This window comes from Acinonyx jubatus, chromosome B4 (assembly GCF_027475565.1).
Source record: "Acinonyx jubatus isolate Ajub_Pintada_27869175 chromosome B4, VMU_Ajub_asm_v1.0, whole genome shotgun sequence".
Taxonomy (NCBI): Eukaryota; Metazoa; Chordata; class Mammalia; order Carnivora; family Felidae; genus Acinonyx; species Acinonyx jubatus.
In genome coordinates this window covers 94,122,213-94,149,724 of record NC_069387.1, presented here as the reverse complement: position 1 = coordinate 94,149,724, position 27,512 = coordinate 94,122,213, and the positions used below count along the sequence as shown (strand labels likewise).

Here is a 27,512-nt window from a genome sequence, read left to right as displayed (position 1 = left end):
AATCAAGGAGAAATCATTCAGGTGGATATTTTAGATTTTATTCTCTGTGAAAAAGGTGACTTGAACATGCTTGTAAAATTTTATTAGGGTGTCTCTGAGGTGAGTAGGGGTAGAGGAGCAGTAAGACAGGAATTTCTGAGGCTCTTCCACTGACAAGCAAGTAAATGTGAAGTAGATAAAATGACCCTGGAAATGTAATGAAATGCAGCAACACTTTGTGTACATCGTCAGATATGTCAGGCTTTAAGAAAAACACAGAGTTTTTTTTTTTTTTTATGTTTATTAATTCTGAGAGACAGAGAGAGAGCGAGCAGGGGAGGGGCAGAGAGAGAGGGAGAGAGAGAATCCCAAGCAGGCTCTGTGCTGTTAGTGCAGAGCCCAACATGGGGCTTGAACTCAAGAACCATGAGATCATGACTTGAGCCATAGGTCATGACCTGAGCTGTAGTAAGATGCTTACCCAACTGAGCCACACAGAGAAGGTGTTTTTTTTTTTTTTTTATAAGGGGCACCTGGGTGGCTCAGTTGGTTAAGCATCCGACTTTGGCTCAGGTCACGATCTCCTGGTTCATGAGTTTGAGCCCTGTGTTGGGCTTCAGGCTGACAGCTCAGAGCCTGGAGCTTGCTTTGGATTCGGTGTGTCCCTCTCTCTATGCCCCTCCCCTTTTCACACTCTGTCTCTCTGTCTCTCTCTCTCTCTCTCTCAAAAATAAATAAACATTAAAAAATAAATAAATTCCCAGTAAAGGAGATGTACATTTAAATTCTTAGCTCAAAATAAATATAAAAGGGTGCTAATATGTTGGAAATAAAATCCTTTGATAACAGAAAACCTACAATTTATGGAGAAATAAAATTCACTAAACAGATACACACATGCACACGCATACACACTGAAATGTAGGTGATTCAGCAGGAATAAGAACTTCCACATTTCAAAAAAGAAACAATGAACTTAAAACTTGTATTTTTAAAATGCCTAACTAATAAGTATAACTAAAGTATAGACATTTGAGGAAACTGAAAGTGATCACTGTGAACTTCTCCAGCACAAATGAGTGATTTATTTATGGTACTGTGCCTCTTGAATTATCTTGGATAAATGGTATTTGAAGAACATTTATATTCCTTTGAAAGTCTCCCTAAACAGGGTGAAACTGGAAGGCTTTTTATTTTGATCCATTCCTGCTGCCAGAACAGAAAAAAATTTTGGCTAACAAGGGGAGAATATGGTAGGGAAGGAGTGGGGGAGCCACATTTGGGGGTTGGGTAATTGAGTGAGGACACAGTCTTCTCCTGAGCTGCTCATAAAACTTATGTCCGGTGAGGGAAGCAAGTCATGCCATCTGTCAAAGTCTCTGGTGGCTGTGAGTAGAACATGGGTGCCCAGGGAGCTTCACAGAGAGGAATTATCAGGAATGTAGGCCAAGTCCTGCCATGGGGCTTTATAGCAATTTGGATTTAAAACAAATATGGGAGAATTTGTATGTTCAAAGGACTGTAATTCCACTTGTGTTGGTATGTCTGTGTGCTGGAATGTTCGCAGCAGCCCCGGGAGGAGCCACTTCCACTCTCCTACCCTGTTCTGTGCCTGGGGCTGACCCTGCAGGCCATGTGCCCAGGGGCTCCCTACTCTATGCAGTCAGAAGCCCAGGAGAGACAACTTGGGCACCTGTGCTCCTTCTCTGTTTTGGAATCTTGTCTGGTGGCAGCTGCACGTTTCTCAACCACAGCATCCCTTCTCTGTGCCTGTGTTCCGTTAGCCTCAGTCTTGGCCATGTTGTTGGTTCCCGAAAGCCCATCCCTTGCTTACTCCCCACCAACACCTATGCAAATGTCTCTTCATTTGCACCATTTCCTGCCAAGACCCTTACTGATACATATATCAGAGGATATATACTTGTTGTAATAATGATAACAACAAACATCATCATGACACTATTGCATATTTACCATGTGCCAGGTTGGGTTATGAGTTGTTTTTTCACACGTATTGTCTCATAACCCTTAACACAACTCTAAGAGGTAGGTATTGTCATTAGCCCCATTTTACTGGTGTGAAGAGAGGCACAGAGTATTAAGTGACTTGCTCAAAGTCACAGAATAATCTCAGGAGCTGGGATTCAAACTCAAGCTAACTGACATCAGAGAACCTGATGATGTTTCACTCGGAATATGTTTGGAATTCTTAAGTAAATAATGAAAGCCACTGCACCTGACCCTGGGGATAAGAAGATAAAAGAGTTCTTGTCATTGGGGGCCAGGGCATAGTCTACCCGTGGCAGAGCTGAGTGTTGAGTCCCGTAGCAGAGAATGTGCAAAGTGCATCAGAATGGAGTGGGCTCGCAGATCTTGTTCTTGTGGCATGGGCAGGGGGCGAGTCAAGGGTGGAGAGGAATCCGATGGGCAACAGGAATAGGGGAAATGGCCACCATGTGTCAGGGGACTGGAATGCCTGGGTAAGAGTCAGGAGGTTGGAGTCAGATTTTGAAGGTGGTGCTGGGAAGTCTGGTGTGGATTTGAAGATCATAGGGGACTAAAAAGATTCTTGAAGCAGGGAAAGTACCATGATTAGACTTCTGTTTGACAAAGATTCTCTTTAGAGAATCGGATGGATGAGTGGAGACCAATGATGGGCCAGTGGCAGAAGAGCAGCTGAACTGGAGTTGGCAGAGTTGGGTGAGTGATGGATGTGAGGTCTAAGGGGCTGGAAGAATTCAGCGACACTCATACATGTAGCCTTCAGGGTCCCATTCTTTTGCTATCATTAGAGATCAGTCTTCTATTTCATGTGCATATGAAAAAAAATTTTTTTTTTTGATGAGAACATTTAAGTTCTACTCTATTAGCAAATCCAATGACATAATAGAGTGTTATCAACTGTTTCAGCCTTTTAAAATGGAACTGACCTTTGGAAACAGCCAGAACTCCAACTGGATGAAAAAGGCAGGTAATGAAAGGAGGTAATGTATTTTTTGTTTTACATTTATTTAAAAAAAAGTAGAAGAACTTCACAAGCTGATATAAAACAAATGGGAAGGGCAACATACTTAAATTCAGAACGAGATAGTTTTCAAGGTAAATTTTTAGAAGATGATTCTTAAAGGTAAATTTAAAATGTTTTGAGGAATAGTATTATTTTACAAGGATATAGTCTCTTAAGTATTCAGAAACACTTTAGGGGGCGCCTGGGTGGCTCAGTCGGTTAAGCCTCCGACTTTGGCTCAGGTCATGATCTCATGGCTCCTGAGTTCAAGCCCCACATCTGTGCTGACAGCTCGGAGACTGGAGCCTGCTTTAGATTCTGTCTCCCAATCTTTCTGCCCCTCCCCCACTCATGCTCTGACTCTCTCTCTCTCTCTCTCAAAAATAAACATTAAAAAAAAAAAGAAAAAAGAAAAACCTTAGGGAAAAAGGGGGTTTTATCAAAATATACCAGAGTTTAAACATTCTATATTGTCATTATTCATCGAAACTACATTGAAACTCAGTTTGGAGGTGAAAAAGACTTAGCTGACACAGAAAACAATCTGTTACCAAGGTTTTCTTTTTTAAGTTTATGGTTAATACATGGTGTTTTCATTCATAAAATGGAATTAGATACTGTATTTACAATTCTTACTCATCTGATCAACAGAAGCCTTTCCAGGGCAGTTGTGCTCAAACCTTAGGGTACTTGTTAAAAAGCAGATCATCGGGACCCACCTGAACCACCTCAGAGATTCTAACTCATGAGGCAGGTAAGGACCTGGAACCTGCATTCTTGGCAGTGGCCCCATGACGGCTCTTAAGCACTTTGAGACACATCTTGAAAACTGTTTCCCCAGGAAAAACGAATGGGCAGGAAGTATTGTGTGGTCATCCCATTTCCGTGTGGAAATCCCTACCAATTCCAGGCTGCTGACAGAAATGCATTTCGTAGGTGATTCAACAGCTTGGCCTCCTACCTCTTCATTCAAGTTTCATATCAGAGAGCAGACTGCAAATTTACTACTTTTGAATATACTCCTGGAAATTATCACGAGCAGGATACTTGCCCTTTGATGGCAAATACAGGCACGAAAGCCCAACAATTCCAGCGTACAGTGGAAAGAAAACATTGGGGAAGACCCGAAAGAGAAAGAAAGCGTTCTGTATTGGGAAAGGCGCCGGCAGGCAGTACTCACAGAGCTCGGAGGTTGAGCAACTGCTGGAAAGTGTCAACTCTAATTTCAAAGATTTCATTATGTCGCAGGTCTCTGAAACGACAGAGTTCCAAAGATTGATTTCAAAGTCACTGGTTTCAAAGATTAGTTTTCGGAGTACTTCTACAGAAGGATTACCCGCCCTCAATCAAAGGAACACATGAAATATGAGTGTCAAGTGACTGATTAAAAATTTTTTGTTTTGTTTAAAGAAGAACATTCCAATTTATACACTTAAGCGTTGCCGCTCTTTCAGAGCAACGAGTTCTTTCGGGTGGATGTAAAACTATATTCCAAATGCCATCATCATTCAATCACTTGGCGCCTGCTGGCTCTGCCTTGTGAGACATTCTAGTATTCTTTGGGGGTCTTCAAGAGAGTCAAATCCTTACCTTTTAAAGACGGATTTGTCTTTCTTTTTCTCTCTTAATCACCCAAAGGCATTCAGGGAAAAATTAAGTGGGAAAAGACTGATGGTTAATATTGTTTTTTTTTTAAAGTTTATTTACTTATTTTGAGAAAGACTGAGAGGGTGGGGGAGGGGCAGAGAGAGAGGGAAAGAAAGAAGAGAGAGAGAATCCCAAGCAGGGCTGTCACTGTCAGCACAGAGCCCGACGGGGGCTCCGTCACACAAAAACCATGAGATCGTGACCTGAGTGGAAACCATGAGCACCCAGGCACCCCAGATGGTTAATATTGTTTTGATCAAAACCGAAGTATGTCTATAAAGCAATAATGCTGGGGCACCCGGGTGGCTCAGTCGGTTAAGCATCCAACTCTTGGTTTGGACTCAGGTCATGATCTCCCAGTCCTGAGAACAAGCTCCTCATCGGGCTCTGGCTGACAGCGCAGAGCCTGCTCGAGACTTTCTCTCTCCCTCTCTCTGCCCCTCTCTGACTCTGCGTGCACTTTCTCCCTCTCTCGAAAAAATAAATAAATAAACATGAAAAAAAGCAATAAGGCTGATCCTTTGTAGAGGAGGCAAGAAGGTTAGCATGTTTCATGTGTAAGTAACATCCATGGCACCTCAAATATGACAGACAAATAGGGCACCTCCTCTAAGGATGACTATGTGGAACCAACACCCCAACAAACCCAAGTCCTTCCTGTATTTAAAAGTAACATCACTCATTGGATATATAAGTTTAGAAAAATTCCAAAGCTCAAATAAACTCAGTTCTTATATCACCAAGTTTGGGGGAAGAAAGAAAAAAAGCATAATAAATGCTTTACTTACAGTACAATGCATAGAAAAATAATATTATCTGTGTTTCCCAACTTAATAGGCATCCTACACAGTCACACCTTGTGTATATAAGAAGGGAAAAGCACCAAATGCCTCCCCAGCGACCTGCAGGGCAAGCAAACCAATGACCCCTGGAAAAGTGAGTTTTGGCTCTTGTTCTTTGCTAAGTGACTTAGAAACTCTTATAGACGTACATTTTCTGAAGCTTTTGGCAGACTGAAAAACTGGGTAAATCTTCCAGCAGGTTGTAAGATAGATCTCTGAAAAACAGAAGGTACAAAAGGGAAAATCTGTTATATATTAATCTTAAGGAAACATGCTTTGCTCTCCTTTCCTCTCCAAGATGATATATCTCCCAAAGGCAGACTCTGAACGTTTCCCCAGCCCTGACATGGAGCAGGTAGTCAGAGGCATTATTGGATTAAGCACAGATCCAAACGTTTACTGAAATGTGGCTGTTGTACTTCTTTAATTGATTTAAATAATTTATTTAACAAATTTATTTATATTTTGTTAGTGATGATCTACAATGTTCTAGCTATTATCTTGCAGAAATGAGTCCAAATTAAATTAAATAATTGTGTCTCTCTTTCTAGGAGCTGCTATATCTCTACAGCTAAGAGAATCATTGTTGGTTCTTTTCTAATCAGCTAAAAAAAAATCCAACAACAAGTCAAAACATAGCACTAACTTTGAAATCAATCACTACAAGGGGGAAAAAAAATCTAAGAAAGTCTTCAGCCAAAACTCAACAAATTACAGAATAACAAAAACATCTGGACATATTTATAGTATAATATAACTAATCTAAAACAAGACATGGTAATTTGCAGAAAGCTTAAAAAAAGAAAGCTGGTAGATAAAGTAACATAGATATTTAAAAAAAATCTTGTCTCATGTTTTAAAAGTTATCGGCTAATCAACTAACACACTTTCATGCCTGATTCTAATTCTTAAAACCAGATCGCCACCATGGAACTGAAAAATCCATACTGTTTTCTAAGAGGCTTTTAAATTATCTTGTTCTTGTAATTGATCACTTTTTTCTACATTTAGTGAATAAATGGAATTCATATAGAAATACAGTTCAGTTACCACACACAAATAATGCAAATGAAGCTGTTTGCAAACACAAGTTTGTAGTTTATACTAGAGGCTTGAAAGACCAAAGTAAACCAAACAAAATATGAAAAAACCCAAAACCATACCCCATACCTACGCACAAATACACCTGGTTAAAAATTCGGTGTATATTTTTAAAAAGTAGTAAATGTGATAAAATGGACATACATATCATCAAAGCTGATAAATTTGGTTCGCTCATCTCCACACACTGCAAGGAGACAAATCCTTCCTGTGCACCTCTTAGTAGAGGATACATAAAACCTTCTCCCATGTAAAGACCCAGTGTCACCTTCTACCTACCTTCTACCTAATGATTTTCATGGCTAACATTGATGAAGCACTTCTTAAATATAGACACCATGTTTACAGCTTTACCTAAATTACTTCATTTGACCTGTGGTCACCTTATGAGGGAGACACTGATTATCACCATACAATGTGAAATAATTTGCCTAAGATCACCAGCTACTTAGTGGGGAAAGCCACACACAACCAGGGAATTCCCATGGAGGTGAGGCAACTTGGGGGCAGTTTCTTCATGTACAGGTACTCAGTGGATGATTCAGCCAAAGGGTGGAAGCTCGCAGACCTATGTTTCCAGAACATGAAGTAGACTGTAGTAGAGGTCGGGACCCTGAGTCCTATTCTCAGCCTCAACTTGGATTCTTCAACTTGGTCAATATGTTGGTCAAAGCATTATACCTTTTTTAGTTCTCTCCTTAAATGAGAAGATACTTGCTGATCTTGCAGTGTTGTGAAGAACAAATCAAAATTACAGGTTGAAGTGCTTTGAAAATGGCAAGCTTCTGTGGTTAATGGATTTGTATTCTTTCAGACCTTTCAAGTTTCAGCTTGAGGAAAGAATAGCTTGAAGAAAGAATAATGGTTTAAGGGAAATGAGAAAGAAGTTGATAAGAGCTAACACTGCCTGAGAGTTTATGATGTTCCAGTGCTGGTATAAGTGTCTGACATGTAGTAATTCATTTAATCCTCATGATGATCCTCTGAAGGAAATGGCTATGTCTCTATTTTATAGATTGGGAAATGGAACCCCAGAAGGGATAAATAACTTGCTCAAGATCTCTTGCTGGTGTATAGAGAGATGGGATTTGAACCAGAAAAACAGACCAGGGACTTTGCTCTTAGCCAATTTATGCAATTCTAGACCTGGGTGGTTTACCATTTGCTATGTGACATCGTGGAGACAGATGCAGTTTAAATGCTGGCTCCTTAAGTATTAGCTATAGCCTGTGAAATGTTAGTCATGTTATTAAGCCAGTTTCCTTGAGAAATGAGGGTAATTATGCCATTTTGGGTGGGTAGGCAGAATTCTAAAATGGCCCCTAAGATTTCCACTACCTGGTGTTCATGCACTTTCTCCTGGTATTCATGCACTTTCACCAGCTATTCAATCAAACTGCCTGTATTTGAATTTGGACTCTGCTACTTTCTTGCTGTGTGACTTTGACAAATGTGCTTAACTGTCCTAATTGTCAGCTTCCTCATCTGTATCTACACCTCAGAGGGCGATGTGGGAGAAGAGGAGGAGACTTACTCTATGTTCCCTCCCTTTACACACAAATGACTGACTCCAAGGCTGTCACGTGGTGTTACTACAACCTCCTATCACTGAACAACTGAAGTCTGAAGTGGCTAGGGGGCTGGGGAGAGGGGAAGGCAGAATCATTATGGCAGACATTCCCATTCTTCCCCTTACATTTGTAGTGCTGCTTGTAGCTCTGCTACTGGGTGAAGCCTGTGGTGAAATTAGAGGCATTCAACTGACACAGATGTCTCCTCTGTGAGAACACAGCCATGACTGGAGACTAAGGGTCCATTCATTAAGTCCCCACAATGCATGAGAGGATGGTAATAGGGTTGGGAGTTGAGGGGAAGGGCTGAAAATGGAAGGTCAAAACAAAGCTCTTCAAATTCCTATAAACTACTTGTCAGAAAGGGAAAGGCAGAGGAAAAAAACCCAACAACCCAAGTCAACAGAAATAATATATGCAAGCTGTTTAACCATTAGTGGAAACACTAGAACATGGCACCCACAACGATACCGGAAGAATGTTTGGTCACCTTTATCAAGGTTTGTATGGGTCTGATAACTTAATTTTTTATTTTGGCATCCATATTGGGTTTTTAATCCATTAGGTAATTTTTTTCTGCTCTGCAAAGAAGGGGAAATTAAGTTATCTAGGCTTGTTCATATCCATTTTCTGACAGGAAACGTGTGCCAGTTGAAACTCTAATGGGAGACTGGATGGAACTTGGGAACAAAGGGTGTGCCGCCACCATTACCGGGGTCACATGAGAGAGTCAATTCCCTAACCCCCCACGGGGGCGAGGGAGGACCGACCTGCTGGAGCCCTGCAAGGAAAGAACTTTCTCCCCTTTTAAAGCATTATTGAAATAACGCCTGCCATTTTGCTCCTAGATGGAAGTTGCCTGTTTACACAATGTTACTGCCTTCCTGATACGCACAGCACTTGCAGATTAGGTAACTGATCGCAGGCGGTTTGAGGAAGAGATGAGATCTGTGCTCCAGTTAAAGTCCTGTTGAAACACAAACCAGACATAATTCTTTTATTCAGGCATTGCACAGTGACATATTTTTATTCACTGACTTTAAGACTGGTCAGGCTTCAAGCAGTGTGTGTGCTGGGCCAAGTCAAGAGCCTATTCGAGTACTTACAAACTCTCCAGGCTCGCAGTTCCAGTTAAATCAGGAAATTCAGTTATTTGTGAGGCACCATTCAAAGTCCTAGAAGGAGGGATACATGAGTACTATCAAAAGAAGTTTCCAGAAAGGGGTAATTTTAGTGCCATTTTCAAAGCACTTTAACTTAAAATATGCATGTGGTTTTTACAACAACCCTACAAGGGAAAGTGATCTGCAAGAGAAAAACTTACAGTGTTCTTAGTTCAGGTAAATGTTGAAAAGCCGATCGTCCAACAAGCTGAATGGGGTTGTCATAGAAATGTCTGAAAAAAATCCAAACACCAATGTCTTAGTATAAAAGTTGAATGACAAATGAATACCTGTTCAAAATTTCAGGGAATATATTAAGTGTGTGTAACCGTAATTATACTATATTGTATAACATCCCAATTACTTGGTATCAAGCAAACCTCAAAAATGTTTTAACTCACATGAGGAGGCTTTGGGTAAGAAATCCATACTATATAAAAATGAAAATTTCTGATAATAAGGTAGACATGAGTGATAGTTACTAAGGAGAAAAGCAAGTGAGCAGACTATAGGTATACTTAAAAATCTTCCTCTTCCTCCAACATCCGTGGACCATTCATCAAGTGGCAAGAAGGTAATTCAAGGGGTTGCCAGTCATATCATTAAATAAACAAAGGTGCAGTACATATATTTATATGAAAGTTAGTCAAATCTTATCATAACATACAAGAAGGACTCCTCAAATTATTTGAGAGAAAATTTGCTACTCTGCTTTTTTTGGTGACATTTAGTTTTTTAAAAAAGTCATGACTGCTTTTAAAGGTAAGACATTATTAGAACTTAAATGATATTTTGTTTTACAGATTAAAAAAAATGTTTACTTATTTATTTTGGGAGAGAGAAAAGAGCATGAGTGGGGAAGGTGCAGAGAGAGAGGGAGAGAGAAAACCCCAAGCAAGCTCCGCGCTGTCAGCACAGAACCTGACGTGGGGCTTGATCCCATGAACTGTGAGATCATGACCTGAGCCAAAATCAAGAGTCAGACACTGAACCAACCGAGCCACCCAGGCTGTCCTACCGATGTTTTCAATGTAATAGTATTTGAATTGTCTGGTCAATGGAGCCCTACAAAAAGTTCTCAGTTGACACATCCTAGTTCAATGAAATTCAACTAATATTTATTGGTGTCTACTGTGCTCAAAGTATGAGGGTCGGTACTGTGGGAATTTAGAGACTGATTCGTTAGGGAAGCTGTAATTAAGTATCTACTATGTGCTTGACATTACGCTAGATTCTGGGAGTTTGCAGATGGGTAAAATGTCCCTGCCCTAAAGAAGCTTGGAATCAGTTGGGACAGAACAAATAAGTAGCAGCATCCCATGTCCTGGTTGATAAAGTACTTTCACATGTATAGCTCAGTTGGTCTACTCAACAGCTTTATGAGATCCATAGCACAGATACTTAGATATTATTTATCTCATTTTTGGAGGAGGAAACTAAAGCTCAGATACTTTGGCAAGTACATTACTTCCCAGAGCTTTACTTTCCTAATTTGTTAAGCTGGAATAATAAATCTTAGTTGTAGGGTTTGTGTAAAAATTGAAAGAGCTAATGCTTGTGTGACATCTGGTATAGTACCTGGGATAGAATTGTCACCCAACCAACCAAAGTCCCCTTCTGTCCTCTTACCCTCCAACTTCTTCTGTTGGGTTAGACAATCGGTAAGAGAAAGAGCTAGAGCTGGAAGGTCTTATGATTAAAAATGGAGTTTTCATCATAATATTACACTGTCCCTTATCTAGACGATATGCTTGTATGTATGTAATTGTGTTCACACGTGTGTATGTATGTATCCTGGGCAGATATGAATACACATGCTTGTGTACCTAAGTATCACAAATACAAATAAGGAGTTAAAGGGTTCTTAGGAGGGAGTTTTCTTGTGAGATCAAGAAAAACTTAATGGAATATCATTGGAAATGGGCCCAGGAAGACAGAATTTCAATAAGCATTGTGAGGGGATGGAATCATAGGAGCAAAGGAAATAAAGAGTTTTGTTCTATGAGGATAGCTTAGTCTATCTGGGTTATGGCATATGGTAATTGAGGAGAGCTTTGGGGAGCTGGTCAGGAGACTCACGATAGACAATCCTGAATCTCCGTATGTTTCACAGCAAGAGAGTGACGGATGCTGTACTTCAGGGTGACAGGTCTGTTAGCGGTAGAGGCAGGGAGGGTGGCAAGAATGTCGAGGTGGTGGCTGGCAGAGGCTGGGGGCAGTGGGCATGAAAAGAAGTCACACAGAGGACGGGGTTCATAGAGGTAGACATGGGGACTGGGTAGCCAATGGGACAAGGGAAGCGTTCACACAGAGTGGGAGCTGGGGATCCTTGATGGGGTGGCAGTGGCAAGAGATAGAGGCAGAAGCAAGGAGAGGAGAGTTTCAGGGAGAAAACAGTGAATACCATAAAATACTGGATAGAAGCACTAATAAATTTTGGGGGCTTCAAGTCCTTTCTCAAGTGGTATTAGCATATCAAAAGAGCGATTAAAAAAACAAACGCAGGCTTGTGGCTGCAAGGAAAAAGAAGCAAAGGCAATGCAATTTGCCAACTCTTAATATGTAAATACTCTCTAATGAGGCTTAATGTTTATTGGCAATAGACTTTAAAACCCTTAGTTTGCCAACATACTGTCAACATATTTCAGAAACGATGAATGGTATTTTTTTTTTTTTTTTCAGTTGTCAGGGCTAATTGGGATTCCAGCTCATTGGTGACAGATGCTACCCGGTTCCAAAAAGCCTCTTAAGTTGGCACAGGATGAATATCTACCAAGAAATGCCCCTAGAGTCAGGTTCAACAGTTGTCCTTACTCTCCTCCTGCATATCCAAGACCCCTCCTGCAGACCTCAGGCCAGTACTACGCCCCAAATCTGCCAGGGGTCTTTAACAAAGAACAATCCTAATGCCTATTTTCATCTTCCTGTATGTCTACAGATGATCAGTTTTCTGTCTCTGCTGAAATGTGAACATATAACCAATTAATTATACGCTGTAGTTGTAACTCTATTTTATGCTTTGATGGCATATAAATCCCCAATACACCTTTTAAGAATATACACATCTTTCTAGAATTACAACCTAGCTTGTAATTCTATAAATGTGACTCAATGCTTGGGCTTGGTAACAAATCGATATAGAAACCTAGCATAAGCCAGTATGCCCCAAACCCCCACCATCAATGGAGTCTATTGCTGTAAAGGACTCCCATTTGTATGTAATAATTTATATTTCGAGTATACTTGGATTTAAGTTCTGAATGACTAGGTGACCTTGACATTGATACTCTGAAAATGAGTTTTATTCCTTAGAAAATAGAGATAAGCAAAACTATTTCACAAGATTTTTGTGAAGTGAGACAAGGCATCTGAAGATACGAAGCATAATGCAATGCACACTTGTAAGGTATAGAAAAAAAGAATCTTTGATGTTATTTTAGCATTCAGCTAAAACCTGACAAAACATCTCTCCATATACTTCTCTGTATAGATTCTTACACTGACAAAGACCAAACTTGGGAAAATATAGGACACTCATTGTATTATATTTAACAGTGCATTATGTATTATATTTCAGGATGGAAAAATCAAAAAGAACTATGGCCACTTACATTGTAATAAGAGAAGGATTGCCTACAAATGCTTTCTCAGGTATTGACTTGATATTGTTGCTGTGAAATCCTCTAGAAAGAGAGGGAAATTTTTTTTTTAGAAAATAACGTGTAGGGTAAAATTATGTAATGGTACCCCCCCCCCCCTTTCCGGTGGCAATAATCAACCTCTTTGGTAACTAGAGGATACAGTTAAATTCCTCTATGCATTTTGAAGCTTATGTGCTCTCTAGGAGAAAAAGAAATCACGAACTCTTATCTTGAAAGAGGAATAAAGAATCTGAAAATAATAGTTGTGCTTTATGGAAACTTACAATCTAATGTTATAAAAAGAAATTCCATCTGTTAATATCCAATAGAGCACCATTGTATAACAACTTGAGAGAGAGGGAACCATCTTTGGAGAGGGGATTATGATCACTCCTTCTGACCCCATTTGAAGCTAGGAGAAGAGAAAATTGACTTAAGCTGCTGTGAAGCAGAGATTTAAGTAATCTCCTTATGAGGGCAAAATTTCCTGAGCTGAGGGAAGGTGCTCAGTGAGTGTGTAATAACAAATTGACTCTCCTCTGTCAGTGCTAATGTTGTCTGAATGGCAGAGGGGCAGAGTCAATGATCTCTGGGTCTCATGTGGGCCGGTGGCTGGTTAGGTGAGTGACAGTCTTTGGGTTGCCTAAGCAGAGACCACGATGACTTCCCGGTACAGCCACACGTGGGGTTCCTGAGGGAGAACCCCCTCCTAAAGGCTTTTTCTTACAAACAAGCCCTGTTGTCTGCCTCCTTTAGCTGTGTGTCTTATTTCTCTCAGCCAAGAGGATAGGCTCTATGTTTATTTTTCTTTCCAAATATTGGAACATTCCTTTCATACATTATTCATATTTTTAGGTACAAAGAAAAGGCAATTAAATTTTACTATATAAAAGACAATATATGCAACCTAGGAGCTGAAAGTTAGCTTTACCTTAGTAAAATTGTAGGTTTTTAAAAATTAAATATGACTCACAGAGTATTTAAAGAATATGAAATAATGTATGTGAAAGCATCTAGCATAGTACTAGGCACATGCATTTGATTTCTCTAGTCCTAGACTTATGCAGCCTAGAGAAGTTTGTTTTTCAAAATGCTTGGCAAATAATTGAATTCCATAGCAATTTTCTATAAATCTATGAAGTATATAAATGTTGGGGAAATATAGCTTAGGAAAAGAGTATGATTTAGAGAACTATGTATATATTTTTTAATATACACATATTAGAGAAATCCATTATAAATTTAAAAAAGACTATCTAATGATAGAATAAATTAAAATATATTACAGGTTTACTTAACCATTATTTATACATTATTTGTTTAAATGTTTATTTATTTATTTTGAGAGAGAGAGAGAGAGAGAGAGAGTGGGGGAGGGACAGAAAGAGAGCGGGAGAGAGAAAATCCCAAGCAGGCTCCACACTCAGCATGGAGCCCAATTTGGGGCTTGATCTCAAGACTGCAAGATTACTACCTGAGCTGATATCAAGAGCCAGATGCTTAACCGACTGAGCCATCTAGGTGCCCCTATACAAACTTTTAAAAATCTTCTAGTCAGTCACCCTATGTACAATAATCAAACATATTTTAAAGTGAATTCACAAAGAATAGAATTCTCCCATTAAATCTGTCCTAAATACTTACAGTTCTTTAAGGTTGGAGAGTGTCCTGATGGCAGTGGGAAATTCATCAAGATTATTATAATTTAAATCTCTGAAAATAAGTAAATAGTATTTTCAGTTTCTCATTTAAAAATTCGAATATACTACTTATACAGAGAAAGTTAACATGCCGTCCAATGGGGCAGGATCACTGATAAAAATTCTCATTCCTTCTCTTTATGGAAAGAGATTTTCTTGGCTTGCTGACCAGTATGTGCATTAAAATTGGTCATCACACTGATCATGAGACATTTCAGAGTCAAGTCTCAGTGGCACAGAGGCATTTAAAAAAAGGGACAGATGACAGTGTTAACGTTCAAGTAAAAGGGACGTTTGGCCAGGTGTTGGCTGCTTGCTGATGTAGCTGTTCACCTGAACCCGGCTCACCAAGCTGCCCGCTTGTGTGTGCTCTCGTCCTAGCTCCTGAATCACATCTCCTTTCTTGTTCCCACCTACACCCTCTGACCTACCCCCCTGAGTTTCAGAGTCTCGCCTGAGAGGGCATCTTGGAGAGCTGCTTTGTCCCTGACTCCTGATGAGTCCATGTGTCTCTCCCAGGCTGAGGTCCAGGATGATAGCCTACTTCTGGAGAGGTTTATGTGGTACTGGGTACTCTCAGGAAGGGCATCGGGTCTAGAGTTTCTTCAGGGTCACAAATAATGATTCAGATCAGAAGTATATTTTCCTGGTCTGGGAGGCAGAGCTCTATGTTATCCTTCAGGCACAGAGATGGAATGGCCAAACAATTTTGAAACATTAATTTCTCGATCTGTTATGACACAAATGGCTTTTCAATTCCATTACTCACAAGCGCTTTATATGACTTACTCCACCTTATGTCTACAACTTCGTATGAAAAAGTAATTGCCTCCTAGTCTCTGGGAATGTCAGATTTCCCAGATGACGCAGAAAAACCTTTTGGTCAGGCAATCAGATGTGGTTAGATCTTCCTCTATGGAGAAGAATTGCTTTTTAATTTTAAGAGAGATAATTTGACCGAGTTAAACATGAATCAGGATTCCTACTTGTCTGGCACAAACCATCCTTAAGCTATACTGCAGGCAGGAAACTGGTGTCTTTTGTGGACATAAATTTTCTTCCTGTTTGTAAATCTCTCCAGATGCTCTGTTTTGATTAAACGAGGACTGGGTCCTTATAAATTACTTGGGTTTCTAGTGAGGGAAAGGAAGAGGTTGAGAGTAACCAATTTACTGATCCTCTGTAGCCCTGGGCAAGGGGAGGGAGGGGAGGGGAGGGGGAGAATGAGACTCATATGAATTTGCCCAGAAATGCTTTACTCTTTACATGAAATCCAAGGTCTTCATCTCAAACGTGGGGGGGAAAAAAGGAGACACTATTTATGGAAACACCCTTCAAAGCCAATACTGTTTTTTGTTCCTCCTCTGTTGGAAAGGACTGGAAGGTGCTTTGCATTGCTAAGATATCATGCCCAGCCCTGTGTGGATAAGGGAGAAGTTCTAATTTTACCAAGCAGCTCATGGGAATGGCTTGCTTATGCCATGAAATTGACTTCAAAGTTCTGGATAAGTTCATCTTTGGCATCTCCTTATGAGGATGGTTCCTCTCTTCTAAGAGGAGGCACAGGGTGATTTAAGTAACCCTGGAAAGAGAGCGTGAGCACTCATTGACCTGTAGAAGACCACTAACAACAGATGGTCCCTCAGGAAATCACCAGACCCAGACCTGGTTCGAAGCTAAACCGACCATGTACGAATGCTAAGCTCTGTATTCAAATAAATAATGGGCTCCAAGGCCACAGAAGAGATGGTCTTTGGTATCTCTTGGGTCAGAGCCAACATTGTAGATTCAGGCCCTGTGTGACTTACTGTATTTGAATATTAAAAATATGGGAGTGAGAGGGGGCACAAATGGAAGCATGCCCTTTCTTCCAGAACACTCAGGACCCTCACTGCCTGTCACCTTACCCTCATTATACCTCTCTCACTCAGCTAGGGCAATGAGGAGCAGCTCTTCCCCTGGGAAACGGCTGGAGCCTGGTGAGGTCAATGAGAATTCTTCTCACCGTGCCTCTGGGAAAGGCTCTTGGCGGTCAGCTGGCTGGACTCTATTTTTATTATAGGTACCAATTCAGAACTGAACTTTTGACCTATTCTTTGGAAGCAGTGTATACTGGTAAGCATGGACTTCAGACTCAAACTAGGGAAGAAGCAAATCCCAGCTATGCTACTGACTAGATATGTCATGTTCGTAAAATAACTTAACCTGACTAGAGCAGAAAGTGGGACAGTGATGGCTGCTCTCCTCAGATGGCTGTTAAATGAAACAATGTCTGCCAACACGCAGTGCAATATTTGGTTATAGATATGCCCAAGAAATGGTAGCTGTTATTATTTTTTAGTTTTTTGAATTGCTTTAGTGTGAACCTTTGTGGTTTGTTAATGAGACGCCTGTTCATCTCAGATGAGAGAGTCCTGGCATTTGCCTGGTTGGTGTCCTCTCATTGGGGGCAGTGGGGTGGGGGAGCAGGCAGTGCAGGCTAGACTCATGAATAGTGAGCCTGAGTGACTTGACACAGAGTACACATTCCTAAGCAAATAGTCACTGCTCGGTAGAGAACATCTCATTTAGTTTATAATGATTCTAACTCATTTACCACTCTTGTTAGATTAAAATAAAATATCAGTTTTATAGCTTAGCTCTGTGTGTGTGTGTGAGTGTGTGTGTGTGTGTGTGTGTGTGTGTGTGTGTGTGTAAGATAAAGCTGCCGTAAATATCTGTTTAAAGCTCAGGCAATTAACCAAACCAAACAGCAAGTTTGACTTTAAGGCTATTTTGATTCCTTCAGAATACTCATGAAAACACTGAAAAAAGGGAAACAAATAAAAGGTCAACTCACAAAGTCTCTAGGCTGTGGAGCCCATCAAAGCATTTCTTTCCCAGGGAGTGAATTCTATTATTATGGAGATGCCTGCAGAAGAACATTACAGACACAGTCAGGAAGGCATGCTGCACAGGAAAACTTAGGCACAGCATTCAGATTGATTAAATCCAAAGAAACTTAGAGTAAAGAACGCACTAATTATATATAAGAAATGCTTTGTTTAACTTTGTTGTTTTTTTTAAAAGGTCTATATGACCCATCCGCTCTTACCATAGATGATTATATACCCGAGAATTTAATAGGCAATGACAGTTTTATCTTTTGGGTTTGAGATATCAGGGAGTGTATAATACTATGGGCAACATGCTGATAAAAGGAAGTTCAGGTTGTTAACACGGCTTTGGGATGTAGGATGTTAAGCAGAGATTCTGACCATCTTTGGCAAATGAAGGATGGAAGGAAGCGTTTGAAGCATATTTTCTAGCAAAGCTCCTGGCTTATAACGTCTACATTCCCAGGGTGGGGCCACAGGTTAACAGGCAACAACAATTTTAGCCACAGAGAATGGCGATCAGATTTTTTTTGGCTGCCCAGGGAGATTAGTTATCTCGACGGAGTATTAGTGTGTACAATTATCATCTTTGGCTCAATGGTAAGTCAGTTAAGTCAGGGCCAGTGAGAGCAGCTGTGTACATAACTGAAAACTGGACCAAGTCCCAAAGGGATTTTTGGAAAATGGGCTTAAGGAGAATGGGGTGAAAAAGAATGGGTGGATCTCTTGTAAACCCATTCCCTCAGGGGGAGGAAAAAATTAAAGCACATACCTAGCCTCTGGTGGGTCGGTAGCATCATCTTTATATGTGAGAGTCCGTATAGAAATTTGTTAATATCACCCCAAACTTCTTATCCTCTTAGACTAAGATTTTTATTCTAATAAATATATGTTGGTTTCATGTGACATTTACTGACAATCTTCCACATACAACACATGCGGAAAGGGGTAAGAAGCTGGCCAGCCCTCAAAGGAAGATGTACTACAATACAAGGGAGATGGGTAATCAAGAAAACTGGAATAATAGAAGGCAGTGGCAGGCCGGGGGCGGGTGTGGAGCAAAGGGAAGAAACAGGGCAGAAGAAGCCAGCCCTCTTCAGTTCCTACGCACACTGATCTTACAGCCTTTTGAGCAGCTGCTGTCTTCCTCTATCAGCCTTGAGGGACCATTATATTACCGGGGGCATATCGCTACACTCTTAAAAAAAATTTTTTTTTAATGGTTTTATTTATTTTTGAGACAGAGAGAGACAGAGCATGAGCAGGGGAGGGGCAGAGAGAGAGGGAGACACAAAATCTGAAGCAGGCTCCAGGCTCTGAGCTGTCAGCACAGAGCCGGAGGCGGGGCTCAAACTCACAGACTGTGAGATGATGCCCTGAGCTGAAGTCGGTTTTTAAAAAAAATTTTTTAAATGTTTTTATATATCACTACACTCTTAAAGAAGACTGATTATTTTTCAAACTTACTCGAGAATCATTTTGGTTTACTTAAAGAAATCTAGACTCATCAGGAAGAAAGCCCCACAAACGCACAGCTCTCTGTCAATGGTTTGTTGTTACTTCCCTCCCCCCTGGTAGGGGTTCAAAAAATATTAAGTAATAAAGGCATATTTCAGTTTGACCTGAATAATAAACTATTACCAGAAATAAGGAGTTTTTATTAACTTCAGTCACTGGACTAACTGTACAGCGTGAGGATTGCCTGAACAATATTCATCGGCTTCCCAAAGACACAGGTAATAGTTTATCTTTGCCTTGCAGTGCTTGGCACTTAGCAGGTGCTTGCTAAAAGCTGTTGAATTCTTTTATACAATTAGAACATTTGTGAGTCATTTTGGGGAGGGGTTCAGGGGGTTTTCCTCCCTGAAAATGTCCCTATTCAAGGTTTGAAAGACTGGCACTTGAAAGCCACAGTTAAAAAGTATAAAGGGGGGGGGGGAATCAATAAACTTACAGAACTACCAAGCTGGAGAGGTTTCCAAAGGCATAGTCTGGTATGTGGTGTATTTTGTTCAAGGCCAAAGTCATGGCCTGCAGTGCTGATAAACTTCTGAAAGCCTGGACAGGGATTTCTGTCAGGGCGTTGTCATCCAGCCACAAGTGCCTCAAGGAATGCAGGCCACTGAAACAGCTCGGGGGGACATAGCTGATGTGGTTAGCATCCAGACGCCTGGGGAAGAAAGCAAGCAAGAAGGTAAAGAGGGCAAAACCGGGCCAGAAGATCTGCCTTGCAGGAAAACTCTCAATATGCTGTTGAACCGAAGTGAAGCAGGGCTCGGGCCCCCAGGATGCCTTGACATCTGGAACGTCTTGCTCTCCTGGTAGGCTGTCCTCACTCATGAGTACAACCATGCCGTCTTAGGTCTGCTGGGCCATAAAATTCCACGGAGCTATGATTCCCTTCCAGGCTTGTGGGTAACATGCCTTCAGGCACGAAAGTGGCCTCCCCTGAGGTATAGACTTTCAGTGTGATGATCTTTTAGTTTTCCTTTCTGACACCAGGAGAAAGACACCCTTTCTCTTCCCCCTCACCCAGAGCCAAATCTGTGCCTTTGCTTTCTCTGGAGTGTTTCAAACATATGAAACATACTATTCTATTAATTTGCTCATTGAGCTCTGGGAAAAGATCATTTCAGTATTGGAAAAGAACGGAGTAATTTTTAAAGGCTGTTGGAGATACGCCTTGGGGAGGGAAGAGGCAGCCTTTATTTTTTTCCTAGTACAATGCCGAAAAGCCTAAAAACTGCTGGCTTTCTTGCTCATTTAACCATTTGCATTGGGCAGATATTTGTTTTTCCTGACATTTTAAATGAATAGTAAAATTAGCCGCTGTCCCAGGTTTTGCTTCTTTCTTCTACACACCATTTTTTTTTTTTTAATGGGGAACTACATCTAAATATAGATCTGGTTAATGAGCGATTGCAGCTTCCGAGCCAGCAGAGGGAGTGCAATGCATTTGTTTCGCCCCTGCCCAACAGAAACAGAGGCTGTGATGACAACGCCTGAACTTTTCTTATTGGAAATTGAAATTTCCTGTAAGGTGCACGAACAAGAGAACCACCATCACCCAGCAATGCTTCCGATGGCTCTCTCTCATTTTTCTCATCCGTTCTTAAGGCTCACACATTTGTTTCCAAAGCTATGATTAAAAAAAAGAATAAGAGGAGTTGCATTTTAAGTAGTCCATGTATTAGGGAGGATTAGAAAATCACGCATGGATTTTGAAAAATGTTTTAGGAAGCATTTAAGACTAAACAGATGCAGGAAGCGCACCAGGATCATGAAATAATCCCTTGCAAACCAAATTTAAACAATTTAGAAACAGAGAATTCTCTGTGGTAGGGAGCTAATCTCTTTGGAAAGTGGCTTCCTCACTTTTGGTCACATAAGTCACTTCACTTGTCCTCTAGCTCCTACCTCTACTGACCGAATGGGAACAAGTGATGGACCAAGAAGGCCCTGGACCAAGTTTTGAGAATAACTGAGATCAGGTCACGTGGAATGAATTTGAAGAGTTCGGTGTCACGGCCCACTCATAATTACATTTCCAGGAGGGCAACAATTACTGCAGGCAGCAGAAACACAGGTTCCAAATAAATATCTCCAGGTTCTACCAATGGGGAACCAGAAATGTTTAGGAAAACTCAACACTGCCTCTTCCCCCTTGCTCCGGTGAGGACATGTCTGGCCCAGGTTCAAATAAGGTATACTTTTCATCAGGGGTGAGGAAGTGATTGTTTTTATTTAACCAGAAGCAAAGCACGTATGTAAACTCTTTGTAACGATTAAAGAAGGAAGACTTTATTGAAATAACGTGAGCTTCCGCATTTTAGGTGACATACTGTCTGATAATTGCCAGTGGCTTATGCATTAGATATCAACAAGTGGCTTCCAAGAGTCCTGAAGATGAGTCATCTTAAGGTTCATGCAAACGTCCACATACCTTTACAGAAAAGGCTCTCTCAGCATTGAGTCACAGGCTTGTCTTCGATATTTAAATTACTGTTAATGCTCCTGCTAGAACTTGAAGTGACCTTGGTCTCAGTTTTCAATGTCAATAAGCCCATTTCTCCGGATAAATGTCTTTAATGAATCACCCCCCACCCCGCCCCCGAAAAAGGAATGTAATCTGCCTCCATGCTGTAATCTTAGAGCAATTTACTATCCCTAATGAATTGAGTAAGGCAGGGGCAATTCTGCCCAGTCCTAACACTTCACATACTAATACTCCCAGACCCCACACTGGGGTATTCTGAGCGTAGCACTAAAACGTTTCTCTGCCTCAATAGTCTCTTCATGTAAGAAGCTCCCAATAAACCACACTCCCTCTGAATGCAGTGTTTTTGAAGTCCATGTCCACCTGGCCTCAGTGGTCCAAACCTAATCCAGAGAGTGGTATATTGTTCACAGTCAGAGGCCTTATCTGATTTAATCTTAACAGAAGATCCTAAGGCTGGAGTATGGAATTAATTATCCAGCCACTCATACAGGTGTTTCTCACAGAACAAGGTTAAGACTGTGGGCCAAGCAGCTGGCAGGGCACAAGTTGTGCCTATTCACTGAGTAAACAAAGAGCTCATATTATGTCAGTCTGGTCTTTTGGGGCAGCTGGCATGGTCTATGCATAGGCTTGGAAAATGTCATATTTAAGTAGTACTGTACAAGAAAAACATCACTACAGAGAACACAAAAACACACATAAAAATGTGGTTTTATGATATTGTCAGGAGCAACAAAAACAACTGCATTATATAGCTCCACTTTTTAAGTGTTTCTCTTTTTGAATGTGTATTTGAGAGACAGAGAGACAGAGAGAGAAAATGTGAGTGGGGGAGGGGCAGAGAGAGACGGGGTCAGAGGATCGGAAGTGGGCTCTGCCCAGACAGCAGCGAGCCGATGTCGGGCTCAAACTCAAGAACTGTGAGATCATCGCCTGACCTGAGCTGAAGTCGGGCATTCAACTGACTGAGCCACCCAGGCACCCTTTAAATGTTGCTTTTTTTTTTTTTAATGTTTATTTATTTTTGAGAAGGGGGGAAGGGCAGAGAGAGAGAGAGCGAGAGCGAGAGAGTCTGAAGCGGGCTCTGTGCTGAGAGCAGAGAGCACAATGTGGGGCTCGAACTCACAAACCATGAGATCATGACCTGAGCTGAAGTCAGATGCTCAACCAGCTGAGCCACCCAGGGGCCCTACCCCTTAAGTGTTTCTTTATTATCATTTCCATTTCATGCAAATCATAAAGGGTGTGTGTGTGTGCGTGTAGGCAGCTTAGAATCTGAATTTGGGATGAGAAATCTTAGATCTGCAGTATATACATAGTAGCTGTGTGATCATGGCCAAGTCAACAGATCTCAGCCTTCACACCCGTAAAATGGGGGTAACACCCCTCTATTTTATAAGATTGCTTTATGATGAAGGAAGGGGTATGACAAAGCTTCGTAAATTGTAATTCTCCTTAAGGATTTTAAATTATTATTACTTGAGCCTGGTTAACAGTTTGTGTTTTTGTTTTATGACCATGGAAACCATTCAGAGTAAAAGAGGTGAACTCAAATTTTACCTTACTCAAAAATTGGTTAAAAGGAGTACTGCATTGTCAGTGAATTTTGATCCTGAAAAATGCTACTTTTTTTATCTTCCATAACAAATAATTAAGAGGTATCTGCAATTAGACTTAATAGAAGTTATCCTCATTTTTCGGTCTTCAGTATTACAATTACATGCGTGTGCATGCACATGTGTATGTGTGCACGTGTAATCACAAAGGGCCAATCGTTGTTCCTGATACATTACTGACTAGAACATCTTCACTCCAAAGGCAGAGGAGAAGTGGTGACACGTGATAGCACATTCTCAGAGACAATTCCTAGCAATGATCTTGACACTTAAGTATCTATTAGCAATGTGACAGAGGTAGCCAGAACCTGGATGCAGACAGCTGTAGCCAAACAAACACTTTAACAATGGGAATGGCCTGACTATCTTTCAGACAAATAAAACTTCTTAATTATGATCTTGAAATGCATTCAGAAAAGTAATCACTATAAGGGAAACGGCACCCATTTTATGCTCCTTATGTTACGTACAACTTATAGCAATCTGATAGATAAAATTTTACACTACTTTCTTTTTTTTTTTTAAAGTTTTATTTATTTATTTTTGAGAGACAGCATGAGCAGGGGAGGGGCAGAGAGAGAGGGGGAGAGAGAATACCAAGCAGGCTCTACACTGTCAGCGCAGAGTCCGATGTGGAGCTTGAACTCACAAACTGCAAGATCATGACCTGAGCCAACATCAACAGTCTGAAGCTTAACCAACTGAGCCATCCAGGTGCCCCTATGCTACTTTTTATGTCAAACAACTAGTTACTTAATAGACATACGGTAAACTGGAAAGGGCACTGAATTAGAAAAATTAAGACAAATTGAGTCAAGACTCTGTCAGTTATTAATTTTGATATTTGGGGGCACACTGATTAATTTCTCTGAGGGTCAACTTTCATATCTGTAAAGCAGAATCATAACAGGTCACAGAATTGCCATGGGAATTAGAGAAAACATATGTGGAAGTGTTTTGTAAACAGTGAAGCACTCTACAAATTTTAGGTGTTATTATTTGAGAAAAATCTTCACATTTAGGAAGTGCTTCCCCTTCCTCTAAAAGTTTCTTTAACTTATCCTTTGTAATTTCAAATCTCTCTAAAGGAGACTGACATTTTGGGGGGTCATATGGGCTGGCGGGACTGCTGATTTTCCACTCACCATAATCCTTCACATGTAAATTCAGTAGCTACACTGCATGTTTGGATTAAAGTTGTAGGTTCCCTCCCATCACAGAGAAAAGAAGATGCACACATCTTCTGTGTTAGGCCAGCAAACGTCCAAAAAGGCTCACAAGGCTCACATGGCTGAGGAAAACGAGGACATCATCTGGTGCATGAACATAATTTTCATCAAGTATGAGTCTGGGCAGTGTTACTTAGAGAACTACAACCGATGAGAAATGGTTCTGTCATGACTTTGGGGCATATGTTGCAATAACTCCCTCTCTGGAGGGAGGGCTTGAGGTTGGAGGACTCCATAACTACCAAATGGATTCTGCTGTGCAAACTGCTTGGCCAAGGGGACTGTCCCTCGTGGATCTGGATTTGTCTCTCCTCACCAGTGGGACCTTGTCAGGATCATCCAGATCCTGACTGGCTTCAATACTCTTGAGTGTCCAAGGTAAGCACTTAGAGTCTGGATAACTACTTTCAGAAGATTTCTGGGTTATCTACCTATGAGCGATGTCCCATTGTCTTCCAAATAATCTGCAGAATCTACATCAAAATGTTTCTCTGGGGTGGGCAGCTATACGGTCTCCTGACTGGCTACCTCATGTGCTGTGGAAAGATCGCTCTGATAGCACTGTGCAGATGGACTGGTGGGAAAGTAAGTGACCAAGGCAGTTGTAGTCATGAGGGTGAGAAAAGATGAGGGCCTGAAAGAAGTATGGAGATGGACAGGAAGGCCCGGTGGGAGGATTGCTAAATAAGTGGGCTCAACAGAATGTGGTGACTTGTCAGCCGTGGCCACAGGGGGAGGCAAGAAAGCTACTGTGACTCCATGTTCCATTCTGGGCAACTGAGCGGATGGAGACCATGCAAGAGCAGGGATGAATGTCATCCAGTATTATGTAAACTAAAAATAAAACAAAACTGCATGTTACCTGTGAATGCAGTTCTATAATATCAGTGTAGCCTATGTGATGAAGACTTAGAAGGTAACAGGCAAAAAAATCACTTATGTCAGGCACTGGCCAAAAAAACCCCAAGTCACTTTATTGTCTTCTGTCTAAAGTTTTTTTCCATAATATTTTCATGTATAAAACCTTAGTTTTGTAAGTTTTCTCTTTCAAAAGAAACATTTGGCCAATCTGTTCCATACTCCTGGAAGGAATTTTTGATTTATAAATGGCATTATTGTATGGATTACAGAAGCTATGAGATCATTCTTGCTATTGTTTTTCCAGAAAAAGGACCTTTACATAGATCTCAAATATGGTACCTTGCCAGTGTATCACACAGGCTTATATCTCTGTTTGAGAATGTCTTTGATAAGACATTAACTACAAGGAAGAAAGCGTTAGTCAAAAGATAAGCCATAGATCTTGGCTAATTCCATATCTGACATGACTGTAATGATGTCAATTATTAACATAGATGACTTGAGAAAAAAGAAGTCAAAGGTGTGAAGAATATTGCAGCTGCAGGTAGAGTATAGTTCCTGGGGATTCTTCCAGTGAACAGAATTACGAAGCGTAGCATTTTCTGGCACAAGAACAGACACTCAGATCAATGGAACAGAATAGAGAACCCAAAAATGGACCCACAAAAGTATGGCCAACTAATTTTTGACAAAGCAGGAAAGAATATTCAATGGAATAGACAGTCTCTTCAGCAAGTGGTGCTGGGAAAACTGGACAGCGACACGCAGAAGAATGAACCTGGACCACATTCTGACACCGTATGCAAAAATAAACTTAAAATAGATGAAAGACCTAAATGTAAGACAGGAAGCCATCAAAATCCTCGAAGAGAAGGCAGGGAAAACCCTCTTTGACCTTGGCCGCAGCAACTTCCTACTCAACACATCTCCGGAGGCAAGGAAAACAAAAGCAAAAATGAACTATTGGGACCTCCTTCTGCACAGTGAAGGAAACAAACAGCAAAACTAAAAGGCAACCGACGGAATGGGAGAAGATATTTGCAAACGACATATGAGATAAAGGGTTAATAAAGAATTTATCAAACTCAACACCCAAAAAACCAATAATCCAGTGAAGAAATGGGCAAAAGACATGAATAGACACATCTCCAAAGACATCCAGATGGCCAACCAACACATGAAAAAATATGCAACATCACTCATCATCAGGGAAATACAAATCGAAGCCCCAATGAGATACCACCTCACCAGTCAGAATGGCTAACATTAACAACTCAGGCAACAACAGATGTTGACGAGGATAGGGAGAAAGAGGATCTCTTTGGCACTGCTGGTGGGAATGCAAACTGGTGCAGCCACTCTGGAAAACAGTATGGAGGTTCCTCAAGAAACTAAAAATAGAACTACCCTACGACCCAGCAATTGCACTACTAGGTATTTATCTACAGGATACAGGTGTGCTGTTTCGAAAGGGCACATGCACCCCAATATTTATAGCAGCACTATCAACAATAGCCAAAGTATGGAAAGAACCCAAATGTCCACTGACAGATGAATGGATAAAGAAGATGTGGTATATATATATATATATATATATATATATATATATATATACACAATGGAGTATTACTCAGCAATCAAAAAGAATGAAATCTTGCCATTTGCAACTACATGGATGGAACTAGAGGGTATTATGCTAAGTGAAATTAGTCAGTCAGAGAAAGACAAATATATGACTTCACTCATATGAGGACTTTAAGAGACCAAACAGATGAACATAAAGGAAGGGAAGCAAAAATAATATAAAAACAGGGAGGGGACAACTTAAGGAGGGGGACAACTTAAGAGACTCTTAAATATGGAGAACAGAGGGTTACTGGAGGAGGTGTGGGAGGGGGGATGGGCTAAATGGGTAAAGGGCATTAAGGAATCTACTCCTGAAATCATTGCTGCACTATATGCTAACTTGGGTGTAAATTTAAAAAAATAGATTAAATAAAAATTAAAAAATATAAAAATAAATAAAAAATTTAAAAAATATATTAAAAAGAAGCCGAAGCATAGCATTTTCATCACTGACATTTCTATTTTATATTTGGATGAGCATTTTTTTCTTTGTAAGTTAAAAAAAATGACAAACTCACTTGTACATACATTTGTACATTTTTTGAGGCCATTTTGAATAATTCATGAATAGTCAAAAGAGCACAATCATTTAGTTCATTTATAACATTTTAAGAAATGAAAGCATTTCCCATTATTATCTTACTTTGCTATGA

General features: G+C 40.6%; 1 protein-coding gene and 1 long non-coding RNA gene across 3 annotated transcripts in view; one reads left to right on the top strand and one right to left on the bottom strand.

Moving 5' to 3' along the window:
• The window catches only part of LGR5 (leucine rich repeat containing G protein-coupled receptor 5), a 131,237-nt gene that overhangs the window by 8,189 nt on the left and 95,536 nt on the right, over nt 1–27,512 (bottom strand). The window contains exons 5-13 of one of the 2 annotated variants that reach the window (XM_015063620.3): nt 19,482–19,697; nt 17,491–17,562; nt 14,596–14,664; nt 12,922–12,993; nt 9,472–9,543; nt 9,254–9,322; nt 9,043–9,114; nt 5,625–5,690; nt 4,167–4,238 (exon numbers count right to left, since the gene is read on the bottom strand). In XM_015063620.3, the coding sequence (XP_014919106.3) occupies nt 4,167–4,238; nt 5,625–5,690; nt 9,043–9,114; nt 9,254–9,322; nt 9,472–9,543; nt 12,922–12,993; nt 14,596–14,664; nt 17,491–17,562; nt 19,482–19,697 (780 nt within the window). The remainder of the gene's footprint in view (nt 1–4,166; nt 4,239–5,624; nt 5,691–9,042; nt 9,115–9,253; nt 9,323–9,471; nt 9,544–12,921; nt 12,994–14,595; nt 14,665–17,490; nt 17,563–19,481; nt 19,698–27,512) is intronic. The other variant, XM_027071248.2, reaches the window with a different exon arrangement.
• LOC128316433 (uncharacterized) lies at nt 3,095–17,154 on the top strand. The gene is made up of 3 exons (XR_008300346.1): nt 3,095–8,647; nt 12,888–12,961; nt 16,027–17,154. It is a non-coding gene; the product is annotated as an uncharacterized LOC128316433 (long non-coding RNA).